The 19,446-nt window shown below is 35.9% G+C and overlaps 7 protein-coding genes across 7 annotated transcripts; all 7 read right to left on the bottom strand.

The window, feature by feature from the left end:
- Window positions 1-216: 216 nt before the first annotated feature.
- ELE39_002467 (uncharacterized protein) lies at window positions 217-2,148 on the bottom strand (the record flags this gene model as incomplete). Its single annotated transcript, XM_067345317.1, has 1 exon — window positions 217-2,148. The coding sequence occupies one exon, from the start codon at window positions 2,146-2,148 to the stop codon at window positions 217-219; it is 1,932 nt and encodes a 643-aa protein (XP_067202085.1).
- Window positions 2,149-2,740: 592 nt separating this feature from the next.
- Window positions 2,741-4,549, bottom strand: ELE39_002465 (uncharacterized protein; the record flags this gene model as incomplete). The annotated part of the gene is made up of 1 exon (XM_067345315.1): window positions 2,741-4,549. One exon carries the CDS (start codon window positions 4,547-4,549, stop codon window positions 2,741-2,743), a length of 1,809 nt encoding a protein of 602 aa, XP_067202083.1.
- Window positions 4,550-5,422: 873 nt separating this feature from the next.
- On the bottom strand, window positions 5,423-5,848 carry ELE39_002464 (uncharacterized protein; the record flags this gene model as incomplete). Its single annotated transcript, XM_067345314.1, has 1 exon — window positions 5,423-5,848. One exon carries the CDS (start codon window positions 5,846-5,848, stop codon window positions 5,423-5,425), a length of 426 nt encoding a protein of 141 aa, XP_067202082.1.
- Window positions 5,849-7,303: 1,455 nt separating this feature from the next.
- ELE39_002463 (arabinogalactan) lies at window positions 7,304-10,723 on the bottom strand (the record flags this gene model as incomplete). Its single annotated transcript, XM_067345313.1, has 1 exon — window positions 7,304-10,723. One exon carries the CDS (start codon window positions 10,721-10,723, stop codon window positions 7,304-7,306), a length of 3,420 nt encoding a protein of 1,139 aa, XP_067202081.1.
- Window positions 10,724-11,159: 436 nt separating this feature from the next.
- ELE39_002462 (uncharacterized protein) lies at window positions 11,160-12,452 on the bottom strand (the record flags this gene model as incomplete). Its single annotated transcript, XM_067345312.1, has 1 exon — window positions 11,160-12,452. The coding sequence occupies one exon, from the start codon at window positions 12,450-12,452 to the stop codon at window positions 11,160-11,162; it is 1,293 nt and encodes a 430-aa protein (XP_067202080.1).
- A 186-nt stretch (window positions 12,453-12,638) lies between these two features.
- Window positions 12,639-16,979, bottom strand: ELE39_002461 (C-terminal RCC1 domain; the record flags this gene model as incomplete). Its single annotated transcript, XM_067345311.1, has 1 exon — window positions 12,639-16,979. One exon carries the CDS (start codon window positions 16,977-16,979, stop codon window positions 12,639-12,641), a length of 4,341 nt encoding a protein of 1,446 aa, XP_067202079.1.
- A 349-nt stretch (window positions 16,980-17,328) lies between these two features.
- Window positions 17,329-18,624, bottom strand: ELE39_002460 (multi-pass transmembrane; the record flags this gene model as incomplete). The annotated part of the gene is made up of 1 exon (XM_067345310.1): window positions 17,329-18,624. The coding sequence occupies one exon, from the start codon at window positions 18,622-18,624 to the stop codon at window positions 17,329-17,331; it is 1,296 nt and encodes a 431-aa protein (XP_067202078.1).
- Between the last annotated feature and the right edge of the window lie 822 nt (window positions 18,625-19,446).

Genomic DNA, 19,446 nt, shown 5'->3' with positions numbered 1-19,446 from the left:
TATATCTGTCTCAAAGTTTCAACTGCTGGTCTCCACATTATCCCGAATAAATAAAGAAGATATAAAACTTGAAATCCAGATGTTGAAAATCTCCCAACAAAAGTAATATAGTAAAGTTGCGTGGATAAATGAGAGAGTTGTAATAAAAGTATACCACCACACTACATCCTCGAAGTAATAGATCCCTCATTTGCTTGAAAAGAAAATCTCGAATCATTATTTTTTCGAAGATTTCTCGGATTTACTGAAAGGATTAACTTCTCGATAGTATCCAAGCTTGGCTCTGGCAGAGTTCTTTCTGAAAAGATTCCTGATTCCGAACTTTCTTCCTTTAATGTATAATGGACTAGAAGGAAGAGGGAAGGGATATTTTGGATTGGTTTTCCTGACAACCTTAACAAGCCTGTAATAGTCACGTTTAATATACCCGAGCTCATAGTTAAAGTTATTTCCAGACATTCTAATACATTTATGAAGATCTTGAAGGACTTTTGTAACTTCCTTAGAGTTGAATTCAATCTCTTCAAGAATTGCAAGAATACGAAGAATTTCAGACCTAATTACCTTGATTTGACCTGTTTCGACTCCACGATTTATACTAGAAAATATTGGAATAACATTATTGGTGAGGAATTTTCTTTCGTTAACATGTATATTTATAAGTGAGTGTTTTGAGATTCCATTAAACTCTTCTTCAATAATGCTCGGATTGGTAGCAATTTCCTTTTGGATGGATTTAAGGATTTTGCTAATTTCATGAATGGCATCATATATTGGTCCCATAGCTACTAAAGAATCATAATAATTCTGTGAGCATAATCTCTTAGATTTTGGTCCTTTAAACCAGCTATCATAGAACTCCATCAGATTTTCAATATTCCTCTTGACTCTTCTGGTTTGTTCACCACTTCCAAGGTGCATTCTAATTCCTCTCAAGCCATAATGCAACTCTATTCTGACATCATCGATAAACTGGAATCCTGAATGATGAAGGGAAGCAGTAATATCATAGAGCTTTTTGTAAATGAAGTTAAAATGAACAAAACCATCAATTGCTCCACTGTTATATACTTGGTAAATTCCATTAGGATTCGAAACATGTCTCCATTTCAAGTTTGATGCTTCAGTAAAAAGAGGTAAAGGTATGGATAAAACAGCTCCAGTAAGCTTAAAGAGTTCAATCTTTTCCTTGAGTAAGTTCTTTGGTAAATCCTCTGGCTGAATTGTGAGGGCATCTTCTCTGGAAAGCTGGGTACATATTTCAACAACGTCTAGATTGGAGTTTATTCCATTCAACCTTTTAATGCACTCCCCATAAGTAACTACGGAAAATAATAAGGTGGCCAAATCAATCTTGTCTAAGCCGGTTAAGTCAACGGGATTTGAATCTAAGAACGTTAAAATACGCCTCATACGTGGCTGATTTTCATCAACAAGTAATTCAAACTTGGCTTTAACTCCAATTTCAACTCTGGGATCACTAGTGGAAAGTCCTGAGATTGTGTCATGAGTCATTGGAGGTTCAACTTTATAATAATTAATGTTTTTGCTGAGTTGGCTTTCTAATACCTTTTCATCATTGAGCTCAACACCTGGGTACTTGGAGATATCACTAACTGTGAGGATACTGGCGGATTCTAAAGTCGGGAAAAGGTTTTCAATTGCCATCTCTGCGCTTTTTGTAATAACATATTCCACCTTAGAGGACTTTTCTTCAGGTTTTGATACTTCAGCCGGTTGATCAACAAGCCCAATTGATTTTTGTTTTGAAACTGAAGGCTCAACGGTAATCTCCGGATGGACAGATGATGATGATCCTGGCCCTTCACTAGGTTCCCCACCGAACTCTGGATGAGAGGAAGGTTCTCCATAAGCACTCAAATCATCCCGGGATTGTGATTTACTTAAGTCAAAATTGGAAGCTTCAATAGCAGATCCCGAAGCAGCCGTTCTTTCTGAGCCGCTCAAAATACCTTGTAAATCATCCCCAGAAATTGAATCTTCGTTGCTTGGTAACATTGATGAAGATCCCTCAGCAACAGAACCTAAGGCACTTGAACCATACAAATCAGACTCAGAACTAAGAACTCCCCCAATAGCAAGGATGATACACCCAATCGCTCCCAAAACACACGTCTTCGTATTCATATTCACTTATTTTTACACCTTAAGATGCTTAAAAGAAAATCTGAATTGATTCAAATAACAATTTGCACAAACTTCCGCTCAAATGGCTTTCTCACACTATTTCTTTTTCTTCAAAGCCCTCTAAACTGTGTACAAGTGTACATCCCACTTCTCCTTTCTATCAATTTATTGCTTTATCAACTAATCTTCTTCAAGCGTCGACATAACGCACATGAATCTTTAAATTATTAGACTTGCCGCCTTTCCAAAGAAATTCACCCCCCCCAAGGTAAAGGGTAAAAAATTAGAATTTTATAAGGCGGAAAAATGAATCTAGAAATTGTTCTTTAGAATAAGATATAACAAATTTCAAAAAAGGGATGTGTGTGTGCGTGCATAATATGGACGTCTGGAAATGATCTTTATCCCACAAAGTCTGTAATATGGTATTTGGGGAGTTTATTCATACTTCACTGCGAGGATGAGTTCTGACATTATTTTGGCCTAGGTATCGGCGGCTTATGCACACAGTTTGGCGCTAAGATCTAAAAATCTTGATAATTCAAAATACTTTTTTTCCTGTCCTTTGAAACTTGTAATTAGTTAGAATAAGTTAGATTTCTTCACTTAAACATTCACTAGAGGTTAATTCGTCATCATCCTGGTCTGTGTTGTTATCTGGGTTTGATTGCGAGTTTTGTGCCAAAGAGATTAAAGTAAGGGATTTGACTACAATGCTACAAAGCCTAATAATAGACTTCTTGAGTGTAAGATTCAATGAGTTTCCTTCTTGCATAGGAATTGCCCTACTAATGATAACTTGTCGACAACTTCTCATGAAATCGGTCTCTTCGAACTTTGGGGATGTTAGAGAGTTCTTTTTCAATGAATTAATGATTTCCCCTGAAACTTTACAGACGTATTCTTTGATAACTCCATTATATAAAGTTTTGGAGCTCGTTGACTTGTAAGAAGAATGCAAAATTGCCGAAAGAATAATCTCAGTCAAGGTATCTTGGGTGATAGTGTGCTTGCCCAAAGCCATTAAATAATCATTTTTGCACGAATCTAGGAGCAGTAACTTAGACCTTGAAATCATCAAAAAGTCTTCGTGAGTAACAATCCTCGAACTTCTTAGCTTTGTAAAGGATACTCCTTTTGGTTTTATCTCGAATAAGTACATATGAATCCCAGAACAAGCTAGCAAAAGCTTCTTTCTGAGATCTCTAGGTCTCCCCTCATAAGGATGAGCCATACCATCGTTAATTTCCTCATATTCCGCTTCTTCTCCCTGTTCCTTCTCATTAGATGAGCTGTTTATCCTGTCAATTTTTTGCCTGGAGGCTTTTTTTGGAATGATTTTAAACCCTTGTAAGGCAAATAAAGTTTCTGAAAAGTTCATACAGCTTTCTATAAATCTGTGTTCGCTGATTTTCATTAGTTCAATAATCTCCATTCCCATGTTGGTCAACTCCATACTTGGATAAATCCTCAACAAACTTTCCACAATGATCTCTTTAATCCCTCTTTTAGAGATTTGGACTGGCTCTCTAGAAAACAATCCTGCAAACTTTCTAACATTATCCATAATTTCACATGCAAACGCCAAGTCCCTATTATTACCATCTTCAATATGAAGGTACCCCCTTAGACCGAAAGATAAAACTCCATAGCAAGAGCTCTGGAATGAAGTAGGTTCTCTGAGAATTACATTAACTATTGCACAAATTCTGTGCTTTGGAATATCAAGCTTTGGAAGTTTCTTGTCCAGAATAAAGATAAGAACATCAGCCAGTTCATCACTGTGGATTTCTGGGCATCTATAGTATACTGGTAGGCTGGATCTACCACTATTTTGAATTCCCGAAGTTAACTCGAAACCAAAACTTTCAATTTTCTCTTGAATAATCTTGCAAATTTCGTTCACCTTACCCAAAGTAAGGTACCTTACATCCTTGAGGTTCGAAATCACAGTGTGAAACTTCTCTATTTTACCGTCCCTGTACAGACTGTATATATTGCTAGCACAAGATTCCATGAACCTAGTTTTTATGATTGAAGCTTGTATTGGTCTTGTCCCATATACATGCCAAGTAGGAGGCAGAGACTCCATCATTGAGTCCCAAAAATAGTCGATTATTATTTCATTTCTACCAAATAAGAATCCTGAAACGCCCTCAAGATACTCTTCATCCATAAAAGGAACATACTTTTCTGAAACCTCGTCTTTCGAAATATCCTTCTCATACTTTGAGGCAATATTCACAACATCAAGTCTTAAACCAAATCTTTGAACTGAACTCTGACGTTTGTAGCTTGTTAGTCCAGTCTTTACGCAATGATCCAATACAGGTTGAGCCTTGGCCTTGAATTCAAACAAAGAAACAACTAACAGACAAATCCAACTTGCGAAAAAAATCATCGCTTCCCGCTGTAATACTCTCAACCAATTAATCAGCCTTAAGGCAAATTTTCTGCCAGTTATATGCTGAGCCAAAATACTTTACAAAATGACATGCCCGAATAACCTTTTCTTTTACCTATAGCTACTTCCTCTGAATTCTCTCACACTTCGCCTCCGACTGCAAATAAAGTCCCTGCTATTCGAGTATCCAAATCCTAAATCCTCAAGTCCTAAATCCTCAGTCCTTTCTTGCCCAATTATCTTCCTATCTTATACAAATTTACTCCACTAATTCTTCAACTCATACATTAATTTTTTTTAAATGCCACTTAGGCGGGAAACTCCAAATCATTCACTGTCAAACCGGTATAGTACTTTTGCAAAAAATTTGCAAATTTGCATGCGACACGTAATTCTCTCGTGCGTAATTAATTTTAATAAAAATAATAGAAAAAATAAAAATAGCCAGAAAGAGCAGCAGCCTATTATTAATTACATATATAAATTTAGCTTAGCTCTATTTAGGTTTCAATTTTCTAAGAGAGTTTGGATAATGTTAAATACTGGCCATAAATTCTCTTATAAACTTCCAAGCCTAGATTCTGATATCATCTTTTCCAAATAGTCAGTCCTATGCGAAATTTTCCGCTCTACCTCATCAATTTGGCTGTTCAATTCTTTTAAGGCTTCATTGCTCTCCTTAATGGTTTTGCTTAGTTTTGACTCCAACCCACTTAGTGCTACCTTTGTTTGGTTGAAATTATTGTCAACATACATTAATAGCATTTGAATTGCCACCTGAATATCTTCAATCCTCACTTTATCTATTTGTTTTTCTGCATAAAAACCGTCTAGTTGGTTCTCCCCAGAAAACTATTAATACAGTTTAGTTTACTTACCTGAAAAATTCCAAATAAAAGACCCATAATTAGGGTCTACCATATTATATATTCCGTTTTCTAGCTCATTTCTTACATAATTTTTTCCAAATAAATCTACAAATACTACACTAATTAATGAAAGAATAAATAGCATTAGAGGGATTCTGAAAACTTTTAAATAGTCAAAGTTGTTTAGCTCTTCCTCATATTCATTAAGTTCTTCATCTGTTAAATCCTCGTCTTCGCTGTCCATCATGACACTTTTCGTTGGATGATGTCTTTTCTTATCATTCTGTTGTTTTTCTAGTTCTCCATTTCTCAATTTTGACAATGATTTTGGTCTTTTTCCGCTCTTTTTCCTTAAGCTGAGTTTATTTTTAACCGTATCTAGAACACTTTGGTCAATAACATCATTTTCAAGCAAAGAACTTGCCATATTTAAGTTCAATTCTACTTATACGGATTTATGCAATATAAAAGCTCAGTTGTATATTAACTTAATTCAACCTGTTAAGTATATTATCAAAAAATATTAATCCTATCTTTTTTCACTTTACTAAAACCAAAGTCACTAGAAACTTCACTAAAACTCAAATAGTATATTAATTCGTCACTACTTAATTGGATTTCCTTGTTTTCGATCTTCAATCTCCATCTACTTTGTCCCGAACCTCCCGGACCCCCGTGTTAATATTTGATATTTAACAATATGGAATAGGAAAAAGATGGGTTGTCTTCCTTCCCTCTCCCCCTACCCATTCAGTTATAATAGAAATCTAAGAGGAAATATAAACTCTAAATCGCATAAATACAGAAGATAGAAAAAAAGAGACTTTGGACTTTCTTTTTGATTAAAGATTAATAAATAAGTGCTAAGTATTTCTATCATAGAGTAATAATGTAATATTTTAAGTCTCTGATATGTTTTTTGAATTTTATTCAAAGTATTACACGTGCATGGCTAGCTATAGAAAGACTCAAATCCGATAATCTATTTCAATTTATCCCCATATTCAATACTAGAAGGGTAGTTAATACAATCATTACCTATTTTTTTCTCTTGACGGCATTCATTTAATATATTCATTGAAGATTGTTGTATTTTCCATGCCAACATTTACAAACTAATCCCCAAATTCTATAAAAACACCAGAGTGCTTCCTTCGCAGGCAATATCATCACCCCTTGTTTCTCTGTCATTTTTTCTTCACCCCTTCACTGAAAAAATTAGCCGTGCATAGAACTTTCACCACGTTATACCATTATATTCACTTGCCACGAATCATCTGGAAAACGGAAGTTCTCTACGTATTTTCTTGGCCACGCAAATAAAACCCACTATAATCGCTCATTAAATTATTATCTTTAATACCTTCATAACTGCTAACCCCGCCCCACAATTTCCTTGAACACGTAAGCAATTTGCATGCGTGCACATGCGATTACACGTAAATGGTATGCGCGCCAAAATGGAGAGAATTGGAAAAAAAGACCAAGAGAAGTTTTGTTAGTACGTGGTGCAGTGGGAATGTAATGGAAATTAGAGGATGTTAACTGTAATTTGGCTGGGTTAATGGAATAAAGTTGAGAATAGAAAAGGCCCAAAAGTCATAGGTGCTTTACAATGCAAAAAACTGAGAATTAGGGACTAGAAGAATGGTGCTTCGAAAAGAAGGCCAAAGGATTATTCGCATTGAAAGAAGACTGATAGTGTTGCGTTGCATTCCTAGAAAGCAGCAAAAAAATCCAAAGTATAAAGCGAAAATGTAAGCATCTCTCCTCCTCTCAACCAGATTTTCAAACTCTCACCTCTCCGTAACTCCTCACCCTTCTCTCATCTCCTCTTGTAGTCACACCTCTTATTTCTTTTATATATCCATCCAGTTTGAAATTATCCCAAACAAACGGTCGCTGCCCTCTTCTTGTAATACGAATAGCATACTTGTCTAGTAAGATTTGAAAGTTCTGGGTTACTCTTGACAAATGGAGAGCTACTTAGAGCAGCATAACACTCAGATGCCATCCTTTTAATATCTAAGGACTTTAATCCCTTAGAAATACATACATCTTTCTCTGCAAAATACACAGCTCTACAGAATGCAGTGGTATACCATCCAATAGCTCCTCCTTTATATAGGTATTTAAGAACTCTAAATAAGCTAAGAGCTCTTTTCTTTTGTGACTTTGTTAAATCTGGGCACTTGATTAATATTTCTCTAGCAACTACTTCAGTTGTAAGAACTTTCTGAGTTCTTGAAACTGATAAGCCTTTCACACTTTCAGAAACATCGCTATCCGGAGATTGTTCACCTTCCACATCATCCTTTCGAGAAGGAAGGCCAATTGTCCCCTCTGAAACTTCATCCAACTCGAATTCAGAACCTAAATTGGAATTTAGCCCATCATCACTTGTAAAAATTCTTTTATTTGGTTTCAAGGTAGTATAAGCTAATGGTGTCGGATGGAATCTTTGTGATGGCTGAGTGTAAATACTACTACTCTTTGGAACAAGTTTGTGGAACTTAGTCTCAAATCTCGATGGAACTTGTTTCTCTGGCTCCTCCATATCTGGAAGTGGAGAAGGTTCTTCTGAAATGTCTGGAAGCTCTGAAACACTATCCTCAGCACCATCTAAATCTTTAACTCCTCTCAAATCTCTGTATCCACGAGTCATTCTTTGCTCTCTCTTCTTCTCAAGACGTTTTTGTTCCTCCTTGGCTTGTTTTAGTTTCATGTCATGAGTATATTCACGTTCTGAAACTCTTTTAAAGTAAGTTAACTGTGGACTAACAAATTTTGAGCTTCCATATAAAAATTCGGCTTCATAATCTCTTGGTGTCATGTGAACCTGTAAAGATTTCACAAATCCTCTTCCAGAAGCCTTATCTGGGAGTTTCTCTGGATGAGGTGGGTGCAATGGACTCTTTTTGAATGGTTGATAATCTCTGGAAGTTCTTAATGGTTTGAAGATCTCATCATTAGAACTTGGAACGGCTCTCTCTGAAATAATACCGCTTCCACGTCGGCTTGGTGGACCTGGAATCTCAGGAATTGGGATTTTACCAGAAATATATCTATCAGAAGTTCTAATCACATCATCCTGATCAACCGACTTAATAATTTCACTAACTTTGGCAGTGGAGCTCATTGGTGTAAGACTCCTGAGAGTTTGTTTGTCAGTTTCCAAGAAATAGTCTGAGAATGGGATTGAAAGAGCTCTGTATGCTGACTCTAAAGACTCCTTAACAAGGATTGCCAACTCAAATAATGACCTTCTATCACCAGAGTACGCTCTGTAAAGGAGTGAAGTTATCTCACGTACTCTTGATTGTAAATCTTGGTTTCCTTTAAGTATACTGCAGATATCAGCCAAAGTAACGTAGGAGCTATGTTGAAGGTTATCCGCATAAATATTTGATAAAAGTAATAAAGAGGTAGCAAATGTGACATCATCAACGGAACATTCAAATGCCAATTCTTTATTATCCCTAATAAGCCTCTTAACTCCTGTAATTGTGAGGTTTTTCCTTGTAAATGTCTTTGCTGCTAAATAATTCAATGCAAGGTTAACTGCTCGAGCTAAATATCTTTCATCAACATCAAAGTTATTGGAAGCCAAATAATGCCTTAGATTTGCGATAAATGTGGTGATACTTGGGCTGGATGCATTTGTAAATAACAGGCAATATATACTTTGTTGAATATTAATATTTGTCAAAGTTGAGAAATGATGGATGAAAGCCTCTAAGAAAAAAATGTTTCGGGCTTTGATGACTTTACACTCCAATAAATTATTTAAAGAAAGGCCAAAAGTGGAAACTCCATTGGAAGTAGCTTGAATATACCTAGCAAAGGCTGCTCTGGCATCAGGATCAGATTCATATACAGACCCATCAACTCCAAACTTCAAAAGATCAGATTTTCTGACATCAGCAAATAATTGTGACCAAGATTGCGAGAAATCCACAGATGGAAATTGAGATGAAGGATATGTTGGGCCTGGAAAGCCTTCCAAACTTGGAGAATCTCCCGGACTTTCTGGAATTTGTGGAGTTCCTGGAATTTGTGGAGTTCCTGGAATTTGTGGAGTTCCTGGAAATTCTGGAGTTCCTGGAAATTCTGGAGTTCCTGCAATGACTCGTTTTTGTGGAACTCCTGGAAATTCTGGAGATAACTTAACAAGATCTTCTGAATATGCAGGACCATGTGGAACAAGTCGCGTTGAAATTTTTTTCGCTGGAGCCTCCGGAATTTCTGGAAATTCTGGACTTTCTGGAATTTGTGGAGTTCCTGGAATTTGTGGAGTTCCTGGAATTTGTGGAGTTCCTGGAATTTGTGGAGTTCCTGGAAATTCTGGTGTTCCTGGAAATTCTGGTGTTCCTGGAAATTCTGGTGTTCCTGGAAATTCTGGAGCTCCTGGAAATTCTGGAGTTCCTGCAATGACTCGTTTTTGTGGAACTCCTGCAAATTCTGGAGATAGCTTAACAAGATCTTCTGAATATGAAGGACCATGTGTAACAAGTCGCGTTGAAACTTTTTTCGCTGGAACCCCCGGAGTTTCTGGAACTTCTGGAACCCCCGGAGTTTGTGGAGATACCGGAACTTCTGGAGATCCTGGAGTTTGTGGAGATACCGGAACTTCTGGAACCCCCGGAGTTTGTGGAGATACCGGAACTTCTGGAACCCCCGGAGTTTGTGGAGATACCGGAACTTCTGGAGATCCTGGAGTTTGTGGAGATACCGGAACTTCTGAGGATCCTGAAGTTTGTGGAGATACTGGAACTCCTCGAAATTCTGGAATTGCTAATTCTTGCTTCCCTGGAACTCCTAAAACAACATCTTGCCCATGTACTGGAGAGTGTGGAACAACTTTTATTAGAAGTCCCGAAGTCGCTGGAACCCTTGAACCTTGCTGACTTTCAGACTGAGAAAGATCTGTAATGGGCACCAAATTTTGTGGGCTTACTCCAGAAAGACGTAATTCTGCATTATTGAGGACTTGATTTGCTGGAAGAAAACTACTACCATCTTGTTTCCCTTTCTCCTCAAGTTCTTTAATCTCTTTTTCTACCCTTTTAATCTCCTCGTCAACCCCTGCATTATTTGGATGTCTCGACTTGACATGCTTAAGACGTTTACCGTAGTTCTTTAATGTTACCAACTTTGCAATGCTGGTAAACAAATTAGAACGTGCTTTGGAAACAGCACCAGCAGCGTCCACAAATCCAATGTAGTCATTTAGATTGATAGTATTGACGAGTAAAACGGCAATAAAAATGCCAATAGGCGAAAATAATCGATTGAACTTCATTTGAATAACTTCAAATTAATAAAAACGAGTAATCTGATGATTTTCTTACTATAAATTTTAAGTGTAATTGCTTTTCACCAATTTAGATTTCTTTCTTTACAGAGGTTAAGAGCTTAGATTTGAATATTTCTTCAATCTCTTCAACCTTGAAAAGCTTTTAAAAAAATAAAAAGTCCTTAGAAAATCTAAATCTCCAGTTTCCGAAGAAATCCCTTCTAAAAACACAACTTTGGTTCGCTCTCAAAGCCTTTCTCTTGCTTATATTTCAACCATTTTTAGATCCATCAAGACAATACTTTCCTCGTGATCTAATATAATTCCGTCAAAAGCCCGCCATCTAAGATGTGTGGCGCCTATGTTTGGAATAAAGGGGAAGTCATGGACGAGGATGAAATAATTATATGATAATTATTCTTTGAATAATAATGAAAGAAATTCATATTTGGATTCCTTTGGAAATTTGATTTTCTTGTAGATTTCGAATTTCTCGTAGAAGGTTGTTACTTAAGCAATCCCTGAGTTGAACCATTTTATTGAGAATTTGGAAGTTTCTGCTAAGCATTAATGCAACAAAGTCAAATCTCTTTGTTTTCCCCACCTTCTGGATAATTTTGAAGATGTGTAAAACAAGTTTTTCTTTGATTTTTGGTGGAAAAACACTGTTTAATAATTCATCGAGAATAGCAGAAATCCTTTCAAGAATTTTTTCCAATATGTTGCCTTCCATTTCTGTCTTGCTATATAGTTTATCCAGGTTAGTGAATATCTGGCCAAACAACAAGTAGTAATCAATGAAATGGTCGTTCTGGTAGATGTTCTGCCAAATACGAAGGAATTCCATGGGATGGTTACAGCTCATTCTGTTTATAATTTGGATTGGAGATTGAATAGACTTCGGATAGGAGCCAGGTTCCAAATCCTCTTTTAAAAAGCATGTTATGTAGGATTTTAGGTAGCAGGGTTCGCTTTGATTTAGAGATACACCTCTTTCCTCTTGTTTCCCTGTTTGAGATTGACTTTTTTTGTCTCTGAACTCCGGATTTTCTATTGAATCGACCTTGTTTGTCTCATAACTTTGAGTATCCAAAGCTCTTTTTACTTTGGAGTACAATACAGTGACCTCGTGAGGTGGCGGAACTTTTAACCAATTTTGGTAGTACTCTAGAACTGCCTGAATCATCTCAAAAGACTCGCTAATAGGAGATTTTGAGCTTTCTTCACGGAGAAAATCCCCGCATTCGAGTAAGTTATACAAAGATAGAGATAGTCTATACCTTGTTTTGTTTTCAATATTCACCCACAAAGTTGGTAATTCTCCATTCTCTCTTAAATAACGGTCTCTCTCCTCACTAATGTAGGCCAATAATTTCCTGGACTCAGAAACCGCACGACCAAAATCTTTCTTCTCTACATAACAAGCTATGCAGTTGCTCCTTAGTACAATTTCTCCCAAAAACAGCTCAAACTCCTCAGAGTTTTCCCTCAAACTCTGTTCCAACTCCAAAATCCCCAATGCTTTCAAATAGAACCCTATCGCCTCGTCAAACTTCCTCTCTTTGTAGCACTGTCCACCCTTCTCCTTCATTTTTTTTGCCAATTCCTTTGGATCTATACGTGAATTCTTCTCTTCTTCCGATATCTCTAATTTACTCCCATCCTCCCTGAAGATCCGTTCCAACTCATCTTCATCCTCAACTATTACTATTGGAATCCGGTGAAACTCTTCCATTCTCAGGCTTTCCTAGTAATTTAACTTGTTTTCCCCAAGTTCTTTTACATCCCCTAAATACTTTTTCCTAAAAATAAATCTCACCAAGACCTTTTTATATATCCCGCCCAACTTTAAATAGGTAACAATGCATGTATTGGAATACCAGTATAGGAATTGGAAATAAAAAGGATTTTTTTCGTAGAATCACTGTAAAATAGAAACTAATTGTTCTGAATTCTTGGTTTTCTTAGTGATGAAAATAATGGAGTCTGAAAGCAAAGCCACATCAAGAATTGAATGATACCGAGAATTTTTCGATTGGTTATTTCTGAAGCTAATACTTTGTAAGTCTTCCAGAATAAAACAGTTATGATTACTGGAATACCTCATCTGATCAGTAACCAGTTCTTTGTTCTCTAACCAGAGGTAGCATTTTCCTAGCCTACTAACCATTGAAATATTGTTATTCCCCTTTCCAAATCTTACCGTTCTAATGGAGTCGTTATCTGGAGTGATGTTTCTGAAGACCCGAACAGGAAACTCAAACTCCATTAGGCTTGTATGATCTCTAGGTCCAGAAGTGTTCTTTCTTGAAAATATAGAGGTAAAGTTATGATGGTCAATTCCTGAGAAGCTCAGTCCCCAGATCCAAGGCTTCCCTTGGTCATCAATAGCACAGCAAGCCGTGCTTCCAGAAAAGATCATGTTAATCTTTCTGGAAGCAAAAACTGCCATCTTTTCTGTGGATATTAAAGGGGTTGGGAAGATAATTTGAGAACATAGTTTTCTGCAATATTCGGAAGAAATTCTGCTTTTGGAAATTATTATTTCAGTCTCAAGTATCTCTGGAATTCCTGTTAGCTGTTTGAGATTGTTTTGTCCCCAAACCCAAACTAGTCCCTCTGTATCCAAAGCAACGGAGTGAGCCTCTCCAAGAGATACTCCTTTCCACTTAACTGCCCGTTCTAAATTTTCTTCCGAATCTTCCTCGTCTAAAACTGTTATCATTAATTTTGAACCTCTTTCACTGGTCCTAGAAAGCTTTACTGAGATTTTGAAAGGAGTGTTCAAAGTCTTATTATCCATGTATAGCTTTGTTCCAAGTTGTCCAAATTCATTTGAGCCCCAAACAAAGAGTTGACAGTTTTCGTCAATAGCACCACAGTGAAACATTCCTGCAGAAAATGATTTGACTTTGCTTTCAAGTTTAACTTTCTGTGGGAAAAATGAATCCTCATAGCTCCCTGTCCCAAGACATCCATCTCTACCCTGGCCCCATGAAAATAATTGTCCATTTTGATCCAAAGCAAGAGTAAAAAAGGCTCCACAATCAATCTTGCTAATTTTGACTTTACCATAAACATTTGAGAAACAGGATATCCGAGTTGGATAGAAGACTATATTCTCATAACTTTCAATTCTTTTAAAAAATTCTTTAGAGTCTCTCTCAGCCTTGAATTCACTATTAATCACTTTTCTTATGGGCTTCTTTTCAATACAACACTGGCCTGAAGAATTGCTTCCCCAAGTTAAAATATCTCCTTCTTTCCCAAGAATGACTATGTGGTCAGCTCCATAAGCTATTGAGGTTATTCCCTTTAGTAGGAATGATTCATCTGTTATAACCTTTTGCAAAGTTTTTGTTTTCTCTTCCTCAATTCTATCCAGCAAGAAAGTTTCATTAATTCTGGATAACTCTGGATAAATATTACACTCCAAATCGGAAAAAAGCTGTATTCTAGGAGGACCTAGTCCTAGTACTCCGTTTCTATTATGTCCCAGAGATAATATATCAAGTGTTGGCTCCTCTCTGAGAAGATTAAAGTAGCTCATCTTTTCATTATTACGATGGTTTTCTGTGCCCATTGGGTTTACCAATAACTGGGATATCTTCTCAAAAATGTAAAACCTAATTAGATATTGGAAAAAGGCCTCTTTTCCATCCTCTCCCTCCTTCATATTTGATGTAATAACTGGTAAAAAACTATTAATAATTCCTATAAAGGTCATTCTTCCACACAAAGCTTCAAGTTGGATTTGAACCTGATCTTTTCTATCTTGAAGAAATTGTCTGCAAACTCTATGGTAAAGTAGGAGATTCTGGAAACTACTCCCAAGGGCCAAAGGTAAATCCTTTGTACATACTCGAAAGACTGAAACATTGATTAGTATCCAAGTTATTAAGTAATCTAACAAAATGATTTGTATTGATGCATGTCTCATACTTTCCCTAACCTTGTTCAATAAATCCTCAACTAATCCTTTACTAGTTTTTCCTTCCAAATGAATCTCCATTAGTAGCTGAGCCACCAATCCAATAATGTTGAAGTAGATAGATCCAGCTCTTTTCTTGGTTTCTAAGATCAAAAGCTCCATCATTCCTTCGAATTTCAAAGATAACTTCCACTTTTGAATATTAGCAAAGTTGAGTGTACCAATTAGAACCTGATTCAGATCAGAAACTGTTCCTCCGTAAGATTCGTATAAGACGAAGAAGGATGTCCTTAAAATATGGAAAAATAAAGATAATCCTCCCTCAGAATTATTATTCAACCACTCAAATTCCCATTCTAGAGAATATATGCTCCTATTGTCTCTCAGATCTTCCAAAATCCCTTCTTCCAAATGAAAATCAAATCCTCCAAGTTCTACTAACAGGCTCACTCCTTTGTTATAGTGAGACATTCCCATTTGAATTTGGTCATTCCTTTGATGAACCTGTTCCTTAGTTTGTCTCAAGTCTCCAAAAACGTGTCTTGAATAAACTTCATTTGGACTGATTTCAAACCTTTTCCTTTTTGTATACTCACCCTTGAGCCACCTAAAGTGAGAGTAAAAGAGTAACTCATTGTAATTCCTTATACACGGGGAAACCATAAATATCTGAGACCTTCCTTTGGAGTGATTCTCAGTTTTAAAAACCACAAATGGAAGTTCAAATAAGTTATTTTCAAGAAGTTGATTTAGCTTAACTCTGAGGGCTTCTAAAAGAATAGGATCATTTCCAATTTCTTTAATGTAGACGTCCTCTATTATTACAAATTCTCCGTTTCCCATTGAGATCTTTGAAACTACTAAATGCCCAAAAGCCCTTAGGTCCTGTAGTATTTGTATCCTGCTTTCAAATTGCCTTTTATTCTGGGTTACATGTTTAAACATCAAGGTTTTATCCTTTTCTTTTCTTTGAAGGTCTTGAAGCTCCTTTTCAACTGGAGGAATCTCTAAATGAAGAAAATATCTTCTTCCAGAGTCCATTCCTGTCATAATGCTCCCAAGACTATTTGAAAACTTGGAATTATCATAATTTTTCCTTAAGATTCCTAGTTCAAGACTTGCTAACTCTTTGGTAATGTAAATGACAGCTTTAGCGTTTCCTCTCATCACTGTTCCCAACATTGGAGAGAAATAACTCCCACTAGATATGTATGTCAGACCAGAGAAAAGTTTCCTTTTTCTATTATCATCAGAAGTAATGTAATACTCAACACTTTTTACATTTCCGTGAACTTGAAAATTCTTCAAGTTATTTTCGAAGTGAAAGTCTTCTTGCTCAATGAAATATCTACACTTTACATTTCTACCTTCATAACTAATTAACTCTTGTGTCTCACGATACCAATTAAGTAACTTTAATACAAGAATTTTTCCATCAACAGTGAACTTTGCTGTCTCATCCTTCCTAAGAACCCTTATAGAGGATGCAAGCGTCTGAAGATCTTCGAATTCTTTTGGAATCTGATTAGAAAAGGAATTTTTCCAAAGGAACTGGGGATTATCAATGTCCAACGAAAAATAAAGAGAGTCTCCACCTTCAATATTACCAATGTTTGTCTTTGGTGACTTCTTCTGATCTTGAAAAACACGGAACTTAGCAACCGTATTTGGAGGAGGAGTCCTCCAATGAAGGTTACAATTAAAACTTAGTGATTTTTTAATTACCATTTTACCTTGAATTGTCGAAAAGGGGATTGAAATAGAAGTCTTTTCAGAAAACGCCAGCTTGCTACTACTTACAATACAAAGAAGCTCACCTAAGGGAATCTTACCATTTCCTTCCAAATTAGTACCATAACTAGGCAGACTTAAATATTCGCTGCCAAAATGGTCATTTGCAATCATTAAGTCCTCCAAATAACTTTCCCATGCGAATGCCAAAAAGCTTCTAACCAACCATAAACGATGCCATTCTCTCTTCAAATGAACACCAAAACTTAAATCAGGTGGTGAGCTAACGATATTTCTCGATTTGGTCTGCTTCATTTCACCCATTACCCTGTTCCAAGTATCCTCAAAGTACGATGATATTGTCCCACAAATCATTTGTCCAACTCCTCTCTTTGCAGAAAATCCATTTGAGCTATCAACATATAACTCAGGAAAGCAACTCAAAATTTCAGGAACACCAATTTCACCTGAATTTTCTTTCCCTACAATACTTAAACTCTTACTATTCTCCTGGAAATCAATTTCTCTCACGTTCTTCTTCCCTACAGTCTCTTGTGACTCTTTCCTCCTCAATCTCACCGCATTCCAAATTCTATTCATCTAAAACCTCCTTCAATTTTCTTTCTAACCTACTGCCTACTTTTTATTAATAAAATTTTGTTTGCACACAAAAATATTTCGTGACCTCAAAACTATATTACGTGGGGCTAATTTGCCGCCTATTTGTATGACAGTTGCAATACCGGCGTGCATGCAATTGCAAGCAAATAAATTTAAAAAAATTGAGACAAAATTAAAATGAATTATTGCCTATTTTCTATTCAAGCATAATTTATCGATCACAAATTAAAAATGTAACCTCTGCAGTATAAGAATAAGATCAAAAATATAAAACATCTGGGTTAGATTCACAAAATAGGTACGTCTTCTCAAACATACACCCTTTGATTTAATTTAATTTACTATTTATTTCAATTTTTACAGATTCATCATTGTATGGGATATTTGCTTCTGCATCATCTTCTACTACGGCAGAGTGACTTTTTTGAGTTGCTAAATCAAAGGTTTCTTCTGTTTCTCTATTTGGCTTATTTGAATCGCCTTGAACTGTTACAATCAATTCTTCTGGGTCCTCATTGGGAGCCACCTGAATTATTGTAATTGTTTCCTCTTGCTTATTTTCAGACTCCGGATTCTCAGCAATTGCTCTGTTTGCTGGTGATATATCAATCACACCTGCGTCCTTAACAGTGTTTTCCTGCTTATCTTTATGAATCTTATAAGAAACCACAACAATTACGCTATATGAGCCATTGTCATTGACCATATCATGGTAGTTATTTCTTGGAATAAATAAAATTGAAAGTCCAACAACCTGCTTAAAGACCATTACGGTTACCAAATAGGCTCCAATCATGGATGAATAGTCATCAGGAGCCACCCACTCATAGATCATTCTAAGTATTACATATGCCAACATAATGAATGGCAGGAAAATTTCGGAATACTGTAATACACGTCTGGATTTGCTGATCACATAAAACGTAGAAACTAGCAAACTCACAAATGGTATAATTGAAACTATATAAAATCCTTCCAAGAGATATAATACAAGAATTGAAAATTCAAATCCCATTGAAATTAGATACCAGTTAAAGGCAGATAATGCTGTAAACTGTAGATTTGTGTTTGTTCTGTACATTTGGTTTTCAATGTAAATGTTTTGCTGATTCTTACCAGAATAGCCAGAAAGAGCGATCAATAATAACCAAAGCGTTAGAAACAATGATGATGAAAATTCGAGAATCAATAATGGGTATATTTTCTCTTCAAAAACTGTTCCATTATTATTCATTATATAATTTGAAATGGAATTCCAACTTAGGCTTGATGTGAATGCCACAATGAAAAGCACAAAAATGGAACAGTGTTGACGATTCCTTTCTCCACATCTAAAGAATAACACAAAAATTGAAATAATCAATGACATTAATCCAAGCCTGGCAAAGCCTAGAATGATGTCAATAACTCCAAAACATATAAATAGTATTACAAAAAAGCTGAGTAACAACTTTGTTGCTGGGAACTCATCAAAAACTAGTGGAGCATTTGCCATTTTATTACTGAAAATCTTATTAGTTAATTTTGCGAAGTCAGTGTCATTCTTTTCAATCAGTCTTTCTTCTAATACATTTTCTCTTTGTTCCACTCTTGGAATCATTTCCACTATAATTCCTTGACTCATTTTTCTCTCTTTTTTTTTAAATTTCTTTGGTAAATAATTTTGTTATTTCTTCCTTTATTTTTATTTATCTTGCCCAGCTGAATATATTATTCACAGCTTTGTTAACATTCAGCCAATATACTTCCTTAACCGACCTGAATATAATTCTACTCTTGACCTTAACAAGCACTTTAAAAAAAGACCTAATGACTTAAAACTGTTTATTATTCAAACAATTTTTCTCAAATTTTCCATGTAAATTTTCTTCCTGACTTTTCCCCATATAATTTCCCCTCTATCTATTTAACATTTATTACTTGTATTTCCCCATTTTTTTTAAATATAGATTACGTGGTCGGCGCCAAAAACATGTAATTTTCATAATCGCATTTAATCAAATTCATGTGGAAAGATTAATTAGTAGTAATAAATGACAATAAGAATAATAAAGTTACATTTTATTTGGTTAGCAAAAGGATATAATCGGTGTATTTACTAGGAATTCGAGATGGATTGAATGCTTTTGTTTAATTAGAGCAAACAACAGTAAATTTGATTGTCTGAGTTATAGATATCTAAAATTACGTGTTTTAATCGGAATTATATTTTCTTAATAATTTCCTTTTCGTAGGCTACATCTGTGAGAATTCACATGCATTAGTACATTATGCATGCATGCGCGCTTCCTGCAAGTTAACATAATATTAATAAAGAGTGACATTAACGGACAACTAGATAATGCCACTGAACTTTAATACACCAGTAACAGTAATAGCGGCGGTGGTAATGACCCGTTTGTGATGCACTCGCAGGAGTACCTGAAAAGAGGAGACCTAACCACTC

Source organism: Cryptosporidium sp. chipmunk genotype I (genome assembly GCF_004936735.1).
Source record: "Cryptosporidium sp. chipmunk genotype I strain 37763 chromosome Unknown contig_26, whole genome shotgun sequence".
NCBI classification, from domain to species: Eukaryota; Apicomplexa; class Conoidasida; order Eucoccidiorida; family Cryptosporidiidae; genus Cryptosporidium; species Cryptosporidium sp. chipmunk genotype I.
Note: the sequence above shows the minus strand (reverse complement) of the source record. Positions and strands in the feature narration are given on the sequence as shown.